General features: G+C 33.6%; 1 protein-coding gene across 1 annotated transcript; it reads right to left on the reverse strand.

The window, feature by feature from the left end:
- Positions 1-57: 57 nt before the first annotated feature.
- LOC116346055 (glycine-rich protein 23-like) lies at positions 58-816 on the reverse strand (the record flags this gene model as incomplete). The annotated part of the gene is made up of 6 exons (XM_031775958.1): positions 772-816; positions 568-694; positions 451-492; positions 344-376; positions 210-242; positions 58-126 (listed from the first exon to the last, which is right to left on the reverse strand). Coding segments are annotated over exons 1-6 (349 nt in total), but the record flags the coding sequence as incomplete, so codon positions are not given.
- Positions 817-2601: the final 1785 nt, after the last annotated feature.

Here is a 2601-nt window from a genome sequence, read left to right on the forward strand (position 1 = left end):
TCTGAAGATTTCTTGAATTGCTTCGCATTGCCGGTTTAAAAGATTTTCCGAGACTACGACTACGACCACCACCACCTCCACCGCCGCCTCCACCACCGCCCATTCCACTTTTGCCACTGAATAAGCCTGAATTAAAATACAACAAAGAAGAAGTGAGAAATTAAATAAATAATTAGAGAAACAAATGATCCAATAGATAAGAAACTTACCACCTCCGCCGCCGCCTTTTCCACCAGATAATCCTGATTAAAATACAACAGCAAGTAATTAAACAGATAATTAGAGATAATTAGAGAAACAAGGGATAATTAGAGAAAAATGTTCAAAGGGATAACAAACTTACCACCTCCGCCGCCGCCTTTTCCACCAAATAATCCTGATTAAAATACAACAGCAAGTAATTAAACAGATAATTAGAGAAACAAATGTTCAAAGGGATAACAAACTTACCACCTCCGCCGCCACCTTTTCCACCCATGCCACTGGATAGTCCTGAATTGAAATACATCAGTAAGTAATTGAATAAATAATTAGAGAAACAAATGGTCAAAGAGATAACAAACTTACCACCTCCGCCGCCACCTTTAGCCCATGCGAAAGGATTGGCCCAAGCAAAAGGAGCCGGGGCGGGCTCAGCTTTGGCCAAAGCATCTGGCTTTGCTTCAGCATCCGGAATCGGATCACATGAAATGAGCTGGAAAAAATATTAGATAGGTTATGGTAATTTCTAAATTGAGAAAAAAAAGTTTGAATATTTAATATTTAACTCACCACCGCCGACGTTGCAAACAGTAGGAGAACCAATTTCGAAGACATTTTGAATATACTATACAATATGTGAATGTCAAAAATCGAATGATAATACGATCATATCGGCGATCTTTTATATCAAATTTTTTTGCCTTGAATATATGAAAAGATTCATCTGAATTTAACGATAAATATTTGCACAATTGCAAAAATCGCAAGAAATTCAAGTCGCGTTTACTTGGGCTAAATTCTAAAAGTTATTCCAATAATACTCTTTGTTCTCAAACAAAAATTGCAATAAATATTTGCAGTTTATTTAAAGAACCGTTGGTCATTCCCAACAAGGTGGTCTGTTTTGATGGTGACGATTAGAGCGTGTTTACTTAAGTATTTGCACATATGCGCAACTGGCCGATATCAATTGTTTTACATTATTTGCATCACACTCTAATGCAAATATGAAAATGTAAATAATTCATTTGAAATTCAGATCATACACAACAGATTTACGCATTAGATCACATATTAGCGGCAATTTGTTTTGACACTGTTTAGAATAATCTACGCGCATGTAATTTTGTATGCAACCGAATTTTGGTTAAATTTACTTCATCCAGACTTCAAATTTAAACAGAAGTCTTTCTAATAACTTTCGATGAATAAATAAAAAATAACCGAATTAAAATGATAAGAAGAAAATAAACTTCACATATGACCGCAAAATCGTTTTTGAATTTCTAAAAGGTTCTGAGTTTGTAAGAATTATTCCCGTGGGCTTTGCTATTCATTCGAACATTTGAATGACGTTTTATGTCTCTCTATAAAACGTGAAATCGACTAAATTGGCATATATTTGCATCATTTATAAGAAATATTATTTCGAACCACTTGGACGATTGTAAAATTCCGAATTGCCATCAATTTTTCGATTTATAGAAGGTTTTGAGTTCGTAAAGACCATTCCTGTGTACCGTCATGAGAATAAGTGAAAATAATCAAGTCACATGGCCATGTTGCTCGATTATTTTTACTTTGTTACTCTTGAAGAATTATATTCACATAATGCATGATGGAGATCTATTTTAACAAACTTGCGAAGGTCACAAATATTCTTACCGATTCAAATTAACTTGTCCTCAGTCTGCCATACAAATTCTGAGGAAAAACCTCATTTTCAAGGTAAATAATTACCCTGTACGAATTTTCCAACCAGAAAATGTGTTATCACGAATGGTACCTTGCTTGAGTTATGAGTATGAAAAAAACCCGAAAACGATTTTTAGAGCTTTTTATCAAGTAATATGAGAAAGACACTATATACTCCAGCATTAGTACGACTTATACTAGTTTATCGCGAAAAAAATGCGAATATGTATGTCAACATTTTGTTAATTGGATATTTGTCGAAAGTTCCGTAACCTTGAACGCACGGGCAATGGCCGTAGCGAACAACTTATTTAATTTCGCAAGAATTCATGTAAAATGTTTAGTTCAATGAAGGTGAAAACGAAAGTGTCCAGACGTTGAAAAAGTCAACTATGATGACCCAGGAAATTTAACGATTTGAAGTAAGAACTGGATTTTTGCTTTAAAAAAACAGACATATATAACACTCACATTTGGGTAATCAAACTAGTTGGTTGTATTTAACATTTCTTTCATAATCAAGAGTAAAAAAATTATAAAAAATTTCAGTGTCTGTTCTATGAAGTTGTGGCAGATTTTCGTAAAAATTTCATTCAAAGTGACTTTTTATTTTACATAACATTAAATTTTTTTCTGAAAAAGTCCGTTTGCTTTCAGGTGTTCATCAAAGAGTGCATCATAAAATATTTGTATTTTTCCTTAAAA

Source organism: Contarinia nasturtii, unplaced genomic scaffold (assembly GCF_009176525.2).
Source record: "Contarinia nasturtii isolate CC-2019 unplaced genomic scaffold, AAFC_CNas_1.1 Cnas_scaffold_1425, whole genome shotgun sequence".
NCBI lineage: Eukaryota > Metazoa > Arthropoda > Insecta > Diptera > Cecidomyiidae > Contarinia > Contarinia nasturtii.